The 17,855-nt window shown below is 35.4% G+C and overlaps 1 protein-coding gene and 1 long non-coding RNA gene across 3 annotated transcripts in view; one reads left to right on the top strand and one right to left on the bottom strand.

The window, feature by feature from the left end:
• Window positions 1-17,855, bottom strand: part of cnnm2b (cyclin and CBS domain divalent metal cation transport mediator 2b) — an 86,806-nt gene that overhangs the window by 18,306 nt on the left and 50,645 nt on the right. For both annotated transcript variants that reach the window (XM_059351038.1, XM_059351097.1), the window contains exon 2: window positions 2,902-3,045. In XM_059351038.1, coding sequence (XP_059207021.1) covers window positions 2,902-3,045 — 144 coding nt within the window. The remainder of the gene's footprint in view (window positions 1-2,901; window positions 3,046-17,855) is intronic.
• LOC131988464 (uncharacterized) overlaps window positions 3,337-17,855 on the top strand; it is a 160,508-nt gene continuing 145,989 nt past the window's right edge. Inside the window, exon 1 of the long non-coding RNA XR_009395875.1 lies at window positions 3,337-3,426. This is a non-coding gene — a long non-coding RNA (uncharacterized LOC131988464). The remainder of the gene's footprint in view (window positions 3,427-17,855) is intronic.

The raw sequence follows: 17,855 nt of genomic DNA, 5'->3' as shown, positions 1-17,855 counted from the left end.
AACTGGAGTTACCCAAAGCTTATTGCTTTTTCTGGAAATGTAGCTGTGGCGTCCTTCTCAGAACTAAAAGAGAGCTATAGGGGGCTACACTGTTAGCTTACCACATTCTTAGCATTACTTAAAGCCATATGTATTAGGGCAACAAATAGACTGGCACGTACTGCATGTCTGCAGGCCTCACCAGCAGGCCTTTGTTGGTGTAAAACGTCTTTCAGTGTCTAGAAAAGTGCTATAAGTGCACTGTAAAAAACCTTTGTAGAAATTACAGTAAAACTCTGTCAAATTGCATCAGAAATACACTGTAAAAAATGTTTGTAGAAATTACAGTAAAACACTGTCAAATTATATCAGAAATAGGGCGTGAAATTAAAAATGTAATATCACCGTAGTACACTTTTAATTACCGTAAATCAAAGAATAGCACAAAACTTTTACTTCTTTCTGTCATAAACTTTAGAAAACACAGTTTTGCTGTAAAAAATATTAGATTTTTCATTTAAAATGAATGGAGAAATACCATAACGTCACAAGGACATAACTACCCTAAAAATAATAGCAGACCAAAGGACCTAACAAAGGACCTAAAATGACCAAAAGAGTCACAAAACGACCAAAAAAAGAGACAGAAAATGACCAAAAGAGACACAAAACCATCAAAAAAGACACAAAATGACCAAAAGAGACACAAAACTATCTAAAAAGACACAAAATGACAAGAAAAAAGACAGAAAACGACCAAAAGGTACATGAAATTATCAAAAAAAGACACAAAATGACCAAAAAAATACGTAAAATTATCAAATGAGACACAAAATTACCAAAAAGAGACACAATAGGGATAAAATGGCAAGTGATTTTTCAGTCTAAATGACAGATTTAGCTGATATTTACATTTAAATTTACAGTAGAAAACCCACTCACTGTATTTTTTACGGTAAAGTTCTGGCAACCACAGCTGCCGGTATTTTACCGTAAATTAAACAGATTTTTTTTACAGTGCAGGTTGTCAAATTAAACATTGTACATCAGTAGTGAATACTTTTAATTACTGTAAATCAAAGAATATCATAAAACTTTAAATTCAACTGCCATAAACTGCAGAAAACACACAGTTTTAGTGTAAAAATATAAAATTTTGATGTAAAATTAATGGAGAAATACCATGATGACACAATTATCCTAAAAGTAATGGGATTATTCAGTATAAATTACAGTTTTTGCTGATATTTACATTTACATACGCTCACTGTATTTTTTACAGTGAAGTTCTGGCAACCAAAGCTGCCGGTATTTTACCGTAAATTAAACAGATTTTTTTTTACAGTGTGGTGTAACAGTGCAGTCACCTCTTCACTGTATTAATACGTTAGGAAATAAACTACTACACTAAAAAGTGTGACTGTGCAAAATGATTTATTGCTCTGTGAGTAAAATGTAAAAAAAAAACAACTTTCACCATTGTTACTCCTTCAGAATCTAATTTAATCTTAAATGAAAAGCAAAAGGCAATTTTTTATTTTCAATAAATCTTAGCTGTCAACAAACCCTAATTTGAACTTAGTTGAACTGATTTTTAAAGCTGCTATAAGCAATATTTCATACAAACAATGAGTGATATGTAATATTAAAAGCTCTTTCCCGTTTTAGCATCTATTAGCTCATTGTTTTGGTTTTCCTGCCATAACTGACTTTAACTTTAAACTGATGTTTTCTAGATGCAGCAGGCAGTTGTTTTCATCTACAGATCAATAAAATCAACTGTACGCTACCTGCTAATGGCAGATGGACAAAATTGCTAGCTTGAGAACATATAAGAAGGGCCAAGAAAAGAAATAATATTGTGTTACTTATTTATTTATTTGTCAGATGGACACTAAAACAACTCCAAATTAATTCTAATGTCTGACAGGTCAAAGATAATGGAGGACAATTTAAAAAAAGTTGTAAAGTCAAGGTAGATTTACCTTATATCTTGTTATTTATGGCAATCAACAGACATTTATTTGCTAAATGCTACACAATGTTCACTAGAAAGTCACTAACTGTGTCTATTTTATCTGTTTTTATCTTTTATCTGAAATAAGCAAATACACTCCACAGAGCTGAGGGAAACTTTTCTTTGGGCTCATTATCATTCACATCACATGTTGTCATTTGGTCCTTGGTAAATATAAAAATATTGACTTATGCAGCTTCACTTATGCACTTATATTTTTTTTTTTATATGGGCAGAGCAAATAAAAAAAATAGATGTTCTGGTTTTCATCAATGTTTGTATAATGTTGCCATCATTTCGTTGTGTAAACTTTTTTATTTTATTTGTTTATTGTATTGTATTTTAGTTTTTTGTTTATATATGTATGTGTGTGTATATATATATATATACATATATATATATATGTGCATACGCAAGATATCCGAGTATTTTTTAAATGTTTTATTTATTTTATTTTCATATATATGTATATATATATATATATATATATATACATATATACATATATATATGTGCATACGCAAGATATCTGAGTTTTTTTTAAATGTTTTATTTATTTTATTTTTTTATATATATGTATATATATATATATATATATATATATATATATATATATATATATATATATATACATACAATACAATACAAATACAATATATATTATTATTCTTTTTTAATTATTATTATTGTTTGTGTGTCTGTTTGTTAAAAATCAATAAAAAAGCTGTTGATGGTAGCTTCACTATTTAAAAATCACAGATTTGTGCAGGATGTCCCTCGTGCCACTTGTGTTGATTCTCTCTGACCAGTTAGTGTTTCAGGTTATTATTTAATATATTTACTGCTGTTCGAGTGGAATTAAGGAGGCATGAGAGGTTTAAGAGCTGCAGAGACAGAGAACTTACTGTACAAGTCGGTCTCGTCCAGGATCTCTGACTTGATGATTTCTTCAATAACGTCCTCCAGGGTGACAATACCCAGAACCTCGTAGAAAGGGTCTCCCTCACCCTCATTGTTGACCCTCTGAACTATGGCCAGGTGGGATTTTCCTAGCAAAACACACACAGATACACAAACAGAGGTTATAAAGTTAGGGTCATATAATGATAAAGGGAGGTAAATATAGGTCAGAAGGGAACAAACAAGGTAGGGACACAGATGGCTAGTTCCACTTTGATCCAATTTATAGTGGAGCAATTTAACATGAATCACAGATAAACACTTCATACATACATAGGATTTTATTCTGTGCTAGATAGTGTTGTGACTGCCATAACACTGAAGTTGCAGTATGTACACTACCGGTCAAAAGTTTTAGAACACCCCAATTTTTCCAGTTTTTTATTGAAATTCAAGCAGTTCAAGTCAAATGAACAGCTTGAAAGGGTACAAAGGTAAGTGGTGAACTGCCAGAGGTAAATAAAAAAAAGGTAAGCTTAACCAAAACTGTAAAATAATGTACATTTCAGAATTATACAAGTAGGCCTTTTTCAGGGAACAAGAAATGGGTTAACAACTTAACTCTGTGGAGTCTTGGGCTATTTTGTCAATTTTTGAATTCTTTTCATGTCTTTGTAAGTCATTTTGTGTCTTTTTTTTGTCATTTTGTGTCTTTTTTTTGTCATTTTGTGTCTTTTTTTGTCATTTTGTGTCTTTTTTTGTCATTGTGTGTCTTTTTTTGGTCATTTTGTGTCTTTTTTTAGTCATTTTGTGTCTTTTGGTGTCTTTTTTAGTCATTTTGTGTCTTTTGGTGTCTTTTTTTAGTCCTTTAGTCCAACATAAAATGTGATTTTGAATCTTTTTTTTACTTTCAAAACACTATCATGCTCAATAAAGAATTTTAAATGTTGCAAATGTGCATTCATTTCAGAGTACACTGAGACATTAAACTGCATCATTTTCAATTAAATTCTGGAAAAGTTGGTGTGTTCTATAACGTTTGACCAGTAGTGTACTACAGCAGTGTGACAGAGCAGATCATTCACAGAGCAGGTTCACTAGAAAGTCACTAACTGTGTCTATTTTATCTGTTTTTATCTTTTATCTGAAATAAGCAAACACACTCCACAGAGCTGAGGGAAACTTTTCTTTGGGCTCATCATCATTCACATCACATGTTGTCATTTGGTCCTTGGTAAATATAAAAATATTGACTTATGCAGCTTTACTTATGCACTTATATTGGTGTTTAATGTATGCAAACAAAAATTAGCACCATTCAGAATGAACGTATTTCATTGATTTTTACAGTAGACTAAAACACAGTATAGTGCTGAAGCTAGTTGCAATATTGTTGCATTATACAATGTAGTCACTTTTTGTAAATAGAGCATATTACTGTCTGAAAGCCAATTACTACGAATTAAGCAATGTAACCTCAGTAATTTTAATATTCCATATACTGAATGAGTTAGTTAAGTAAAATACAGGCATTAAAAAATGTGGACTGTTGATCCAATTTATAGTGGAGCAATTTAACATGTATCACAGATAAACACTTCATACATATAGTCCGGCGGCTTAGGACCAGATTTGGGAAGAAAGGGGACACGTCGGACAAAAGCACCATATTTTTTCCACATTCTCTCTGTCACTATAGGTTTCAATTTTTGATAGGAGCCACTTCATCAAGATTGCAGATCAGAGATGGCAGCCATATAAAATCTATGAGAACCAATATATCTTCTAAACCCCTTAGAAGATCAATCTTGGTGTCAAAATCTACATTTTCTGGGTCAAAGAATAATTTAAAGCTACTGAGAATCATCACTAGATGATCAAATAGATATGTTCATTTTGGCCATGTATTTACATAATTATTAGATTCCAAACATTTTCAGCTCAGGATTCCCTGCTGCAGCACTTGAAGCGAGTTGCCTACCAGTCTGGGTGAAAATGAACATTTCTATTTGATCAAATAATCATCTAGTGATATTCTCAACAGCTTTAAATGATTTCTTGACCCAGAAAATGTAGATTTTGACACCAAGATTGACCTTCTGAATGGCTTGGAAGATGTACTGGTTCTCATAGACTTTATATGGGTACCATCTTGATGAAGTGGCTCCTACCGAAAATTGATACCTATGATGATAGAGAGCAAGTGGAAAAAATTTGGTGCTTTTGTCCAGCGTGTCCCCTTTATTTAGCTAAGCCGCCTGACTAATAGGCTTTTATTCTGTGCTAGATAGCGTTGTGACTGCCATAACACTGAAGTTGTAGCAGTCTGACAGAGCAGATCATTCACAGAGCATCTGAAGTTAAATGTCCAGGGCTGCAGCACAATGGTAATCCAGCAGTGCTAGCAGAAACAGACAGACTGACAGTCAAACAGTCCTAAATGTCATCACACGAGTCCCCTTAGCCCTCCCTCCCTCCACATCTGTGTTCCCAGGACCCTCCTGTGAGCTGCACCATCTGAAAAGGCAAAAAAAAAAAAAGGAAAAAAGAAACAAACTGCCGTGTATGCAGAGAATACTGTCAAGCAAAACGCTAAACAAATTCTTTGCCTTTTCTCAGCTTGTGATCATTTAAAAGGAATTTTCCAGAGGCCCAGGCTAATATTAGCCCCTGCAAAATGAAGTTTCCATTCCGCCCCGGCGATATTCTCACCGAGCGAAAGGAACAGACCGGGCGAAGCCTCCGCTGTGTGATCAGATTGTCTCGGAATGGGCCGTTTGCATGCAGATACACCTTGGTGTAAATAATGGAGGACGTCAGTGTGCTGCTGTGTGCATGCACGTGCATGAGTGTATGGGTGCGCTAGTGTGTGTGTGGAGAACACAGGTGCATCACTGATTCGCTGCTCACATGCTGTTTCAGCTAATGTTGGCTCTTTTGGTGCAGGCAAGCACAGGCTGAGAGGGCTGAGGGCTGATCACCAGCAGTGTTTTATTGCACTGCAGCTCACTGCTTCCTCCCAGCGCGATGACAGCACACTGAAGTGCAGCAAACAGAGCCTGAGAGTCTGAATGTGAGAATGTTGTGAGCATTAGAACCAGAAATGATGCTTTCAAGAAATATACTCAGGTTACGCCTAATAGGCTGGCAGCATAAGATCCCCAAAGAGCAGTTATTAATAATGTATAAAAATGTAACAGCAGGCAATATTCAAGACTTATTGTCAAAGTGTCCAAGAACAGAAGAAGTCTTTTTATTTCTATTAAGACGTCTTAGTATGTTGCTTTATCACTGAGGGCTGGGTTTAACTAGGACACACACATATGGAGCCTCAGTGGGTTAAAGCAATCAGGGCTCAGAAGTCCTTGAGCAAGCAATTACTCTAAAAGGCAAATGGAGTGGCCAGCAAAGCTCAGTACAGTGAAACAGATCAATGCTCACTTCTCTCCCTTTAATGGCTCCACTCCACTCGTGTCAGGTTTATAAACAAGGCTTCCAAATTTAGGTTTATGGGGAAAGAGTGTAGACTTAGTGTCACTATAATCTGGGACAAAATAAAAATAAAAATCCAATGAAGTCTCTTGTGTTTATTTCTTGTCATTTAAAGGAATAGTTCGACCTTTTGGGTACTTTTCTGAAAGCTAAACTGGACATTAAACAGACTTTACCACCAATGTCCCATCGAGCTAGGGCTGGGCAATACATCCATATAAAAGACATATCAATATATTTTTTAATGTGATATGGAATTAGACCATATTGCATATATCGATATAGTTCAGGGGTTTTTTTTGCTTTCTCTATATATAACTTCTTATAAACCCCTTACTGGGGTTTGACATATTTTGTAATGTTTTGTTATTCTTTTCTCATATAAATATATTTATTTCAGAAAAAGATTGGCCTATTTTTTTTCATACACTGTAAAAAAAAATCTGTTTAATTTACGGTAAAATACCGGCAGCTTTGGTTGCCAGAACTTCACTGTAAAAAATACAGTGAGCGTATGTAAATGTAAATATCAGCAAAAACTGTAATTTATACTGAATAATCCCATTACTTTTAGGACAATTGTGTCATCATGGTATTTCTCCATTAACTTTACATGAAAATTTTATATTTTTACACTAAAACTGTGTGTTTTCTGCAGCTTATGGCAGTTGAATTTAAAGTTTTATGATATTCTTTGATTTACAGTAATTAAAAGTATTCACTACGGTGATGTACAATGTTTAATTTGACAACCTATTTCTGATGCAATTTGACAGTGTTTTACTGTAATTTCTACAAAGGTTTTTTTATAGTGTAGGCTATTTCTATTTAAGATTTTTTTTTATTAAAATGTGCACTTTATGGAGCTATGATTTTTAAAAAAGGTTCTCCTGTTGTTATACAGTATTTATGTTCACTGAAATAAACGGTTTCAATAAAACTACTTGTGACATGTCATATTTGACTTTGACTTTGCGATAAAAATATCGGGATATATATCGTATATCGATATTCAGCCTAAATATATCGGGATATAACTTTTGGTCCATATCGCCCAGCCCTAGCCATTGTATGAATAGAGCGGGTCATTGTCCTGAGAATTGTCAGCTAGCAAGAGGGCGTGTAAATAACCTTTCTATCATTGGACGTATACAAAACTGCAAGAATAGAAACAGCTGAGGCTAAAGAAGAAATGTAATTTAGACGAAGATGGCAAAGAAAATGTCTAACTGCGGTGACAACGAGATTCGGGAATTTCTGTCAGATGCGAGGACGCTTAAAGTATTTCCACACTGCAAAAAAAGCCAACTTGTATTTTTTGCCTAAAACAGTGATTTAAGTTGGTAAAACTTGTAAATATAAATTATTGACATTTAGGGCAATAATGTAAGTTAGCACAACAAAGGAAGCCAGTTGTCTGCTCAAAAACAAGTTAGTGAGTTGTTGTTACTTATATCTTTAAGTTGGGGTTCACAACAAGGGACAATAGTTCTGCTAACTCTTATTTCTTTGTTGTGAAATTCAGTCACTAGCGAAAGCTAGCGGCTAACTGATGCTAGCGGCTAACTGATACTACAGCTACCTGATGCTAGCGGCTAACTGATGCTAGCAGCTAACTGATGCTACGGCTAACTGATGCTAGCGGCTAGCTGATGCTAGTGGCTAACTGATGCTAGCGGCGCTGCTTGTTACAGCTACAAGAGTAGCCATTAGCGTATCAAAGCTAACTCAAAATTGTGGTTGCAACATTAGCTGACATTTCATAGCGGCATTACAATCGTGCCAATTCAGCACATTGCAGAAGTTAGCAGAAGTAAGGATTAAAAGTTAATACAATCTAAAATTATAAATTCAAAAATCTGAATTCAGAAAAAAAAAACTTAAAATATTTAGTTTAATTGTCCAACTTAAAAAAATTTTTAAGTAAGGAAGTTTGTTGCCTTGAAATTTTGAGTTCACCCAACTTTTCTTTTTTTGCAGTGTAGTAGATAAGAATGCGTCTGACATGGACAATCTGCTGTTGTGTGTTACACATGTGAAACGGCAAAAAAGCTTTAATTATATGCCCAACCACTTTGATGTCCCTATGGTAACCACTAACTAACTACCGCCAGCATCCGCTTAGCTTAGCTTAGCATAGCATAAAGACTGGAAACAGGGGAAACAGCTAGCGTTGCTCTGTCCAAAGGTAACAAAATCCAACTAAAAAGCATTTAAACTAAAAGCATTTCTAAAGCTAACTAATGACATGGTTTATTGTTTGTTTATTCCGTCAAAGAAAAAAAGTTAGATGGGTTTGGGGGGTGGTTTTGTACAGAATTATTCCTTAGCCGGACCCGTAACTTCCTGAAGTCTCTGCTGGCTGGCTGACAATCTCATAGTAATGACAAAACTCCAGGAAAACAAATAAACCAACAAGATATTCATGAGCACCACAAAAATCTGACAGATCTGGGCTGTTTCCTTTATGCTAAGCTAGGCTAACCAGCTGCTGGTTGTAGCTTCATATACTGTATATCATGTAGACTGAACTATTCTTTTAAGGGAATTTGATCAGAAGCAAGAATTAAGTCGATTTATAATCTACTTCCAAAGCATTCAACCTCTTCAATTTACGTATTAACTGTTCAATAGATAATTAATGTTTACACATTCCAGAAAATCCTTATGGTTATGATCTCTCCCCATATATATCCAACTTATATCATATGGCTGACGTTTCAAACCAAGATCAAGTGTCGACAACTGAACAACTTTATGTGAGATTTGGTTGAAAGCTCCTAAAAAAAGATGGTGAGTTGACTTTGGGTTGAGATTATCGGCAAGGCCAGTCATTTTAAACAATATGTAAGCTCACTGAATCCTTCATGTTAAATAAAACACCTATTTATTTACCAGTGAAGCTTCCCAAATTAATATAATATAATTAGGGCCGGGACTTTAACACGTAAATTAAGATTAACGTGTTAAAAAAATTGATGCATTTTAATCGCACTTATTTTTGCACCGCGGAACGTTTCTCACTGGATGAGTTTCAGGCGGACCGATTATACTGGAGCACCAACTAGCGTTCCCGCTCACTGAACAGAATCTCACACGCACAGTTCAGATCACCCAAAAAAGAAACAAATGACCAAAAAAAGACACAAAATGACTAAAAGAAGACACAGAATGACCCAAAATAACCCAAAAAAACACAAAATGACCCAAAAAATACACAAAATGACCCAAAAAAGACAAAAAATGACCAAAAAAAAGACACAAAATTACCAAAATAAGACACAAAATTACCAAAAAAAGACACAAAATTACCAAAAAAGAAACAAAATGACCAAAAAGGAAACAAAATGACCAAAAAAGACACAAAATGATCTTATTTTTGCACCGCGGAACGTTTCTCACTGGATGAGTTTCAGGCGGACCGATTATACTGGAGCACCAACTAGCGTTGATGAGTTGAGACAACAACAAACCACAGTGAACATGAAGGAAGAAGCTGATGAGACCTTTGGTTGGCCCCGTGGATGATGGGACATTTAGTTACTAAAAACCAACGGATGGAAGCGTCCATAAGAGCATGGTTGTGTTGCTAGGCAACAAGGAATTCACATATCACCGCAGCACATCCAGCCTCAAGTATCACCTCAATGCTAAACATATAGCAGCTAGCGGCTAGTGTGCTAGCTAGCGTGGATTGTGTTTTACTTCAAAAACCAAAGTATTCTAGTTTACAGTAGGTCTACCTACCTATAGGCTACCTGGATTTATGAAATGTACTATATTTCTAAATATGCTATTGCTACACTTAATGGCAAAAATTGCACTGGTCTGTTGGACTTGAACCAAAATAAACAATATTTTTGTTGGTTAATCTTATGTATTCAGTCATTATTCAATGTTATACTAAAAATCCATGTGAAAAAAAATTACTTCTCACTGTTCTCAGGTCAAATATTTATATGCAATTAAAATGCGATTAATTTCGATTAATTAATTACCAAAGCCTCTAATTAATTAAATAATTTTTTTTAATCGAGCCGGCCCTAAATATAATATACACTATGCAATAAGGCAAAATAGAGGAAACTTTCCTGTACAACACAATGTAATCCGGAAACAACATCGACACTTTAAAAATTGAAATTAAAACATCTCTGCAATAATATCAACAAAGCATTGTGAGCATTGTAATGACTTATGTATCTTCTGCAGGGATGTAGTATACACTACCGGTCAAAAGTTTTAGAACACCCCAATTTTTCCAGTTTTTTATTGAAATTCAAGCAGTTCAAGTCAAATGAACAGCTTGAAAGGGTACAAAGGTAAGTGGTGAACTGCCAGAGGTAAATAAAAAAAGGTAAGCTTAACCAAAACTGAAAAATAATGTACATTTCAGAATTATACAAGTAGGCCTTTTTCAGGGAACAAGAAATGGGTTAACAACTTAACTCTATGGAGTCTTGGGCTATTTTGTCTATTTTTGAATTCTTTTCATGTCTTTGTAAGTCATTTTGTGTCTTTTTTTTAGTCATTTTGTGTCTTTTGGTGTCTTTTTTTTGTCATTTTGTGTCTTTTTTTGGTCATTTTGTGTCTTTTTTTTGTCCTTTAGTCCAACATAAAATGTGATTTTGAATCTTTTTTTTACTTTCAAAACACTATCATGCTCAATAAAGAATTTTAAATGTTGCAAATGTGCATTAATTTCAGAGTACACTGAGACATTAAACTGCATCATTTTCAATTAAATTCTGGAAAAGTTGGTGTGTTCTAAAACTTTTAGCCAGTAGTGTATGTTTGAATACAATGTGCAACTGTTCTTGTTATTGTGTCATGGAACGACAGGTTGGTCTTTATCAGAGGAAGAGGATCAGCCAATGGGAATGTGAGTCAACATAACCTCACCTTTCTGACACAAAACAAGGCCCGACCTCCGACCTTTTATGCGAGTCAACTGATAAGAGGTGGAGGACATCACACACAATCTGTCCTGCTCTCCAAGAGGACATGTGCTCACACTCACTAAACACACAAATGTAACAGCGCGACTCAGTTGTTTGACAAGTTAAACTTAATCACATCAGGATGTTTGTTCACATCAAGAACACTTTCCATCACCTCCTTCAACCCCAGTTTCCTTGGGGTTAACTATTAGAGATGACCTGTTGTAAGAGTTTAAACAGAGGCCACATAGGTCACTAGTTAAAAAAAAAAAAACAAGAATGAATGACAGGGGGAAAAAATGAATGGGAAGCTATTTGGTAGAAATTACAGAGAAACTAATGTTTATGCAAAGTTTGAGAACGTTTATTCTAGAGTCTGTCCCATGGGCGACAATGTAAGAAGAAAGACATTTCATGAATTCCATGGAAGCGAAACAATATACCACCATTCCCCTTTATAAATTCAGAATATTTACTTGGAAATCATAAGGCTACATGCTTCACTAGTGACGTTTATTTAAAAAAAAATATTTTACCACGCTAGTGACGGGGCTCCAAGGATTGCAAAGTCAGTCACTTGGTCGCTTAAACCAGTAGTTCTCAACCTTTTTGAGTCGCGACCCCCCAATTTAACATGCATGTTGCCTGCGACCCCCGCTCACTGAACAGAATCTCACACGAACAGTTCATATCACCCAAAAAAGAAACAAAATGACCACAAAAAGACACAAAATGACCAAAGAAATACACAAAATGACCAAAAAAGACACAAAATGACCAGAAAAAGACAAAATGACTAAAAAAAGACACAAAATGACAAAAAGACACAAAATGACCAAGGAAATACACAAAATGACCAAAAAAGGAAACAAAATGACCAAAAAAGACACAAATTGACCACAAAATGATAAAAAAAGACACAAAATGAACAATAAAAGACATAAAATGAACAAAAAAAGACATAAAATGACAAAAAAAGACACAAAATTAACAATAAAAGACATAAAATGAACAAAACAACCCCGAAATGACCAAAAAAAGACAGGAAATGACCAAAAAGACTAAAACACATTTACACATGAACACTGTAACACAGTGGAGACAGAGCTGACTGAAAATGATTTGGCGACCCCCAGAAATCATCTCGCGACCCCAATTGGGGTCCCGACCCCAAGGTTGAGAATAGCTGGCTTAAATGATCACTTTTTCTCAGAGTGAATTTGGATGGATTGCTATTAAACTGCTGTTAAAATCAGCACATTACAGTTGTCATTGTGAGCATGCTAGCATGCTAGCAAGCAGATAGCGTCAATTTCGTCTGTTTGCAAAAAAAAAAGCTACTGCTCTCAAAGCTGCTGTGTGGGGAAAATGCACTACCAATAAGTTAAACAACCAGAAGTTTTTAATATCTGAAAAATTTAAGAGGACAAAAGTGGATATTAGCCAACATTAGCTTGCTAACATATAGCTAACATTAGCTTACTAACAGCCAACTTGTCCTCTCTGGTCGACATAGATTGCTAAAATAATCAAATGATATGTTTAAATCTAATCGTTTTAGCTAGAAACAGACATTTTTTCGGCCCATGGTTATCTAAAAGTTAACGTTAAATATACTCGTTTCAGTATTGTAACTGCTGATGTCTTACACCTCTCTCCTCTTAAAAGTTAGTTTTTTTGGTTCAGCAGTTTATAAAAACTTAGTCCTGGTTCTTTAACACATTGATAGTACGTGCTACTAGGGCTGGGTGATATATCGATATAAAAAATATATCGATATATTTTTAAATGTGATATATATACATATGATATATGTGATATCGATATAGTTCCATTTTTTTTATTTTCTTTATATATAAATGCTGCCTTTACTAGGGTTTGTCATATTTAGTTCTTTTGTAATGTTCGTTATTCTTTTGTCATATAAATAAATTTATTTCAGAGAAGGATTGGCCTATTTTATTTCATAGGCTATTTTTATTTAAGATGTTTTTTTATTTAAATGTGCACTTTATGGAGCTTTGATTTGTTTTAAAAAGGTAATCCTGTTGTTATACAGTATTTATGTTCCCTTAAATGAACGGTTTCAATAAAACTACTTGTGACATTTCATATCTGGCTTTGACTTTGACTGGACATTTGCTCTCACTTTGGGATAAAAACATCAGGATATATATCGTATATCGATTTTCAGCCTGAATATATCGGGATATATATCCTTCATTCGATACAATTTCAATGGAGAGAGGTGGTTTGTTGTTCTACGTGTTCTAGTATAAACCCAAAATAGCATTAAACTAAACTACTACTACTACTACTTCCATATTGAAATGCATTGTTCTTTTTTCCCTGCACAATATTCATTTATTTATTTATTTTAGGATGCTGGTAACTGTTATGTATCATGTAACATTATGTCAGTGGTAGCTGAACAATATTGTCCAAGTCACACACTTTTCAAGGTGAATGGATATATTGATTTATACACAGATGCCTTCATCTGTAGTGCCTTACAAGAAGTAAATAGATTTTTTTTAAAAGCCAGATCAGCAAAGATTTATGATCACAAGCTTCTAAAATTATCTTTAGTGGGACTATTTTATGTTAACCCTTTGATGCACAACATGCGTCAAAAATGACCCACATTCATTCCCCATGTTATTAAATGTTTGCTGTGTGTTTCTGTGCTCTATCTTTTGATATCAACTTGTTTTGTGACTGAATATTCCAAGTATTCTTTAAATATCTTGTTTTTGATAACAACAGATCATTATTTCCATTTTGCCTCTCATACTATAGAAAAAAAGGTTTTGTATTATGACATAGCTAAGTATTTGGCTAAGTAGCTTGCTAAGCTAACTACCTAGCCAAGAAGTTAGCTATGTAGTTAGCTTAGCAAGCTACTTAGCCAAAAAGTTAGCTAAGTAGTTAGCTTAGCAAGCTACTAAGCTAAAAAAAATGGATATGGGTAATTTTTTACCCATGTTGTGCATTCGAAGAGTAGTGACACAAAAAGGGATTTTATTAAAAAAAAAGAATAAAGGAAAACATAAAATTAGGATGTATGATGATCAGAAACAAAGTAATTGAGTAAAACCTGGAATACTGAATGATGAAAATAATTTATTGCAAAGATATAGAACATAAAAACTCTGTCGGGTCACTTTAGACCATGTTGTGCATCAAAGGGTTAATGACGGTTTAAAAGTTGCCATTTTATAAGCACTGTACCCATGTAAACTCCTCTTCTGGTGTTGTTGTCTAAAGTCTATTTCTGTCTCTGTCAATATTACACACACACACACACACACACACACACACACACTTTCGCACAGTAGCCCCAACTCGTTTTGTCTCGCAGTCCCACAAGAGGAGTGCATACTTTCCAGTTTCCCACAAAGACAAAATACCACACCAGTGACAGAAAAAATGCAGCTTCTGTCTTCCATAAATATATTACGAGACAATGACAGCCTGTTTATTCATAGCTCCTTAGCTGCTGTTGTGGCAGGGGGTTTTGTGAGGGGGGCAACTGGAGGTAGAGTGGGGAGGCCGACCCTCTGGACCCACTGGAGCCTGGAAGTTGGCAGCAGGCCACGGGGAGAGCGTGTCCTTGCGAGGACCAGTCGTCTGGGGTCCTATAAGCCACCACTGCTGCCTGACATCTGGGGCTGTCTAGCTGGGCTGAGGCTGAATGCATGCTGGGTAGTCCAGCACACAGGCACACTGCACACATCAGGGTCAGGGGTCAATTCACTTTCAATTTCATCCATTAAGGGAGCATGTTTTCTTGAAATGCTTTACTCACTAAAAGGCTCTTGCGTGTGATTTTCTAAAACATTTCTGAGAAAAATGGTTGCGTAATTAGACCGGTAAATGGCAGTTTCAGTTTACATTTGTAATTGGGTGACACACACACACACACACACACACACACACATACACACACATGGGATTATTTTGTTTCCCCTAACAACAAAGCAGCAGATGACTCAGGTACCAGGAAGGGCTTAGTTTCACTGAGGAGAAAGTCAGGGGGTGCAATGCATTTGTTCAGTTGTGTGCATTAAAACGCTGCCTGCAAAAGGATTAAGATGCACAGTAAAAAAATCTACTCCACAGGCATGTAGCCAGGATTACTGAGGTCACAGTGATTTGTAAACATCAACAGATCATTGATTTGATGTCCTGATATATACTGCACTAAGACAAAACTGGATGAGCGGCTCATCGATCCTGCTTTAGATTTTGACAACAGAAAAGAAAAGCTCATTGTGGTGGATTTTTGATTTAGAATCGGAAACGTAAATAAAATGTAAACTTAATTCCCAGGGAAATATACACAGAGTATTAATTTTGCCCCCAAATGACAGCTGCAGCCCTGCTACCAGGCTAATATTCAATCAAGACCAACTTAATCTAGCTAGTCCAAGTCAAATCCAAAACCAGTTCCGGCCAAATGAACACCAATAGCTGAGCTTGAGACCAAGACAATTCCAAGTCCAGCAAGGCCCGCAACCAAGACAAGTACAAGACTTCAAAAAAGACTTGAAACAGACTCGAGTATGGCAGCCCAGTCTGCTACATACACTGTCTGAAGATACAAGTTTATTAAATCGATCTGTAGTTCTCAACCTTTTTGAGTCGCGACCCTTAATTTAACATGCATGTTGTCCGCGACCCCCGCTCAACCAAATAAATAAACAGAATTACCAAAAAAGACACAAAATGATAGAAGAAAACTAAAATACTTAAAAAAAGAAACGAAATGACCAAAAAAGACACAGAATTACCAAAAAAATGACACTAAATTACTAAAAAAGACACAAAATTATTTAAAAAAGACACAAAATTACCAAAAAAAGACACAGAATTACCAAAAAAGACACAAATTGGCCCAAAAAAGGAAACAAAATGTCAAAAAAAAGAAACAAATTGACCACAAAATTACCAAAAAAAGACACATAATAACCAAAAAAAACACAAAATGACCAAAAAAAGACAATAAATGACCAAAGAAGACAGAGCTGCCTTCCAAAATGATTGGCGGCCCCCAGAAATCATCTCGCAACCCCAATTGGGGTCCCGACCCCAAGGTTGAGAATGGCTGAAATAGATGGCACTCAATTGATCAAGAAAACTTTAAAGTATAAATCAGCATGACACATTTTAATGACCAGTGTGCCAAAAATATCTGTCACAACATATGGAGTGAATGGGGTTCACTTGGTAAATGGAGTGCACTTACGTATATATATATATATATATATATATATATATATATATATATATATATATATATATATACTTTACACTACACACTACTCTCATTCACCCGTTCACACACACATTCATACTGGTGGCCACCATTGGGAATTCATTCACACACTGATGAACGCAGCATCAGGAGCAATATGGGGTTCAGTATTTTGCCCGAGGATACTTCAACATGTAGGCTGCCATGGACGGGGATCGAACCACCGACCTTCCAATCAGTGGTCGACCACTCTACCAACTGCACCACAGCCGCCCCAACAGTGTGGAAAATACTTGATCTGATACATGTGAAACAGCAGTTTTTTCAGTTTCCACCCTGTAGATTGACAACTCTTGATAGCTGCATTGGGCCAAACCAACAATCCATCCATCTATCTATCTATCTATCTATCTATCTATCTATCTATCTATCTATCTATCTATCTATCTATCTATCTATCTATCTATCTATCTATCTATCTATCTATCTATCTATCTATCCATCCATCCATCCATCCATCCATCCATCCATCCATCTATCTATCTATCTATCTATCTATCTATCTATCATTCATTCATTCATTCATCCATCCATCCAACCATCCATCCATCCATCCATCCAACCATCCATCTATCTATTTATCTATCCATCCATCCATCCAACCATCCATCTATCTATTTATCTATCCATCCATCCATCCAAACATCCATCTATCTATTTATCTATCCATCCATCCATCCATCCATCCATCTATCTATCTATCTATCTATTTATCCATCCATCCATCCATCCATCCAACCATCCATCTATCTATTTATCTATCCATCCATCCATCCATCTATCTATCTATCTATCTATCTATCTATCTATCTATCTATCTATTTATCTATCCATCCATCCATCCATCCATCCATCCATCCAACCATCCATCTATCTATTTATCTATCCATCCATCCATCCAACCAACCATCCATCTATCTATTTATCTATCCATCCATCCATCCATCATCCATCCATCCAACCAACCATCAATCTATCTATTTATCTATCCATCCATCCATCCATCCATCCATCCATCCATCCAACCATTTATCTATCTATCCATCCATCCATTCATTCATCCGTAATCCAAAGCCAGGCCTGAGAACCTCCACTCCGGCCTACAGAGACCAAGCCGTGTGCTCTTTTCCACCATTCCCAGCTTATTTATGGAATGCAGCTTTGTCATATTTTTCCATAGCGCAATTTTCCCCTATAAATAGGCCCGTAA

This window comes from Centropristis striata, chromosome 1 (genome assembly GCF_030273125.1).
Source record: "Centropristis striata isolate RG_2023a ecotype Rhode Island chromosome 1, C.striata_1.0, whole genome shotgun sequence".
NCBI classification, from domain to species: domain Eukaryota; kingdom Metazoa; phylum Chordata; class Actinopteri; order Perciformes; family Serranidae; genus Centropristis; species Centropristis striata.
The sequence above is the reverse complement of the archived record's forward strand: the minus strand, read 5'-3'. Positions and strand labels throughout refer to the sequence as shown.